This window comes from Apaloderma vittatum, unplaced genomic scaffold, assembly GCF_000703405.1.
Source record: "Apaloderma vittatum isolate BGI_N311 unplaced genomic scaffold, ASM70340v1 scaffold27214, whole genome shotgun sequence".
NCBI classification, from domain to species: domain Eukaryota; kingdom Metazoa; phylum Chordata; class Aves; order Trogoniformes; family Trogonidae; genus Apaloderma; species Apaloderma vittatum.
Window position 1 is genome coordinate 1,432 of NW_009712532.1, and position 1,759 is coordinate 3,190.

The 1,759-nt window shown below is 62.0% G+C and overlaps 1 protein-coding gene across 1 annotated transcript in view; it reads right to left on the reverse strand.

The window, feature by feature from the left end:
• The window catches only part of TFAP4 (transcription factor AP-4 (activating enhancer binding protein 4)), a gene marked incomplete at both ends in the record, with an annotated part of 1,735 nt that extends 439 nt beyond the window's left edge, over positions 1-1,296 (reverse strand). The window contains 4 exon segments of the mRNA XM_009868035.1: positions 5-125; positions 562-660; positions 1,105-1,183; positions 1,185-1,296. Coding sequence (XP_009866337.1) covers positions 5-125; positions 562-660; positions 1,105-1,183; positions 1,185-1,296 — 411 coding nt within the window.
• Positions 1,297-1,759: the final 463 nt, after the last annotated feature.

A 1,759-nucleotide genomic window follows, 5' to 3' on the forward strand; every position in this document is an offset into this window, starting at 1 on the left:
TGACGGAGCTCGATCATCTCCCGCCGCAGATCCTCGGCCTTCTCGTCCTCCCAGATGTCCGGCGAGCCGATCCCCTCATCTTTATCCTCCGCCCGTCGCCGTTTTGGGGAGGAGCCGCTGAACTCCTGCCACGGGGACATGGTGTCAGGGGACAAGGGACCAGCCCTGATGTTATCCTCACCATCTGGACCACATGTGGGTGATGCCACCCACCAACACAGCTCCCTGCAGGGAAGGGGCTCCCCAGGGATGTGGGCAGAGTACGGGGGTCGAAGTCTGGGGACAGAGGGGCTCCTACGCCTTGTCCGTGCCCACCAGCCTGGTCCTCACCCTACCAGCCTTGTGCAAACCTGCTTCTTGCCCAGGACAATTTCAACAGGGCCACCTCAGAGCTGGGTCATCATACCCTGATATCCCAAATGGAAAACGGAGCCCCACAGCTCGTTAGGGCAGAGGGTCTCAGCCTGAGCCCAAGGAACAGAGGCGATATTCTTTGCCCAGCCAGCTGGGGCTGTCCCCTCCCCTCCCATCCAGTCCCTGGGACATGCCGGAGGGCAATACCTGGATGAACCGCTTGAGCTGGGTGTTCTGCTGCAGTAGCCGGGTCTTCTCCTGCTCCAGTGAGAAGATGTACTCGGCTGTCTGCTGGAGGATGGCCGCCTGTGGGAAAGCCACGCTGACACAAGACAGACCCCAGTGTGTGTCCCCAAGACCCCCTTCTGCCAAGCTCCCTCCCCACCCAGCCCGAGCATCTCCACCCAGGGTCTGCTCCACTCCCAGGTCTCCCCTGGAATCTCCAGCACAGTGAACCTCTGGTTCGCCCATCTCAGGAACCCGACTGGCTGCTGAGTGCTGCCTCCTCGCCCCACTCCCCTCCACCTGCTCCCAGGGTGCTGGGTGCACACGCAGCCCACTCCAGGAGAGCAGGTTTTGCGATGCACACGGAGGAAACCACTGCAGGAGATATGTCCATCACTTAACTAACATACAGAGACAACTCCAATTACTCTCAAGCCCCATCTGGCTCGACAAACACCACCAAAAAACCTCTGCGTGCAGGATCAGCGTCTGCATCCCGCACTGCCCTGGTGACATCCTGCTCACCTTACTGAGCTTCTCCCCGTCCGTGTGTGGGATTAGGGTTTTCAGAGACTGGAAGCCAGCATTGATGCTCTGCATCCGCGTTGCTGTTGGCGATTTCCCTGCGTATCCGCCGCTCCTGGTCCCGCTGGGTCTCCGGAGTCAACGGGATGTTAGCCAAGCTGCAAGAGAGGCAGGAGGTTAGGAACGAGGGGTCTGCACCCTTGCCACCAACTCACCCCTGCCACGTCCCTCTCGCTTAGCAACGACAATGCCAAGCTGCCCAGGGGACAGCAAGCACGGATGGGACGATAGCCACGGTGCTGGCAAGCGGCAAAGGTGGGTGGATGGGGTACTCCAACCACGTATCCAAAGCTCCAGGGTGTGCGTCGACTTGACAGGCAGCCCCACTGCAGCCCTCCAGCTTGGACACTCAGCACGGACGAGGGGAGCTGAGGGAAAGGCAGGGCATGGTAGGGACCCTCGAGTACCCAGCCGGTTGCATCCCCGCGGGGCCGGCCAGCGTGTGTGGCCCCAGGAAGGCGGCTCCATCCCTCCCGCCCGCTGATGGCTTCCAGATGACAGCTCCCAGCAGAGAAGCCCCCGTCCCACCCCAAGCCGCAGCTCCTGCCTGCTTCCTGCCACTGCCTCCTCGCCCCCCGCACCCCCGCCCCGCAGA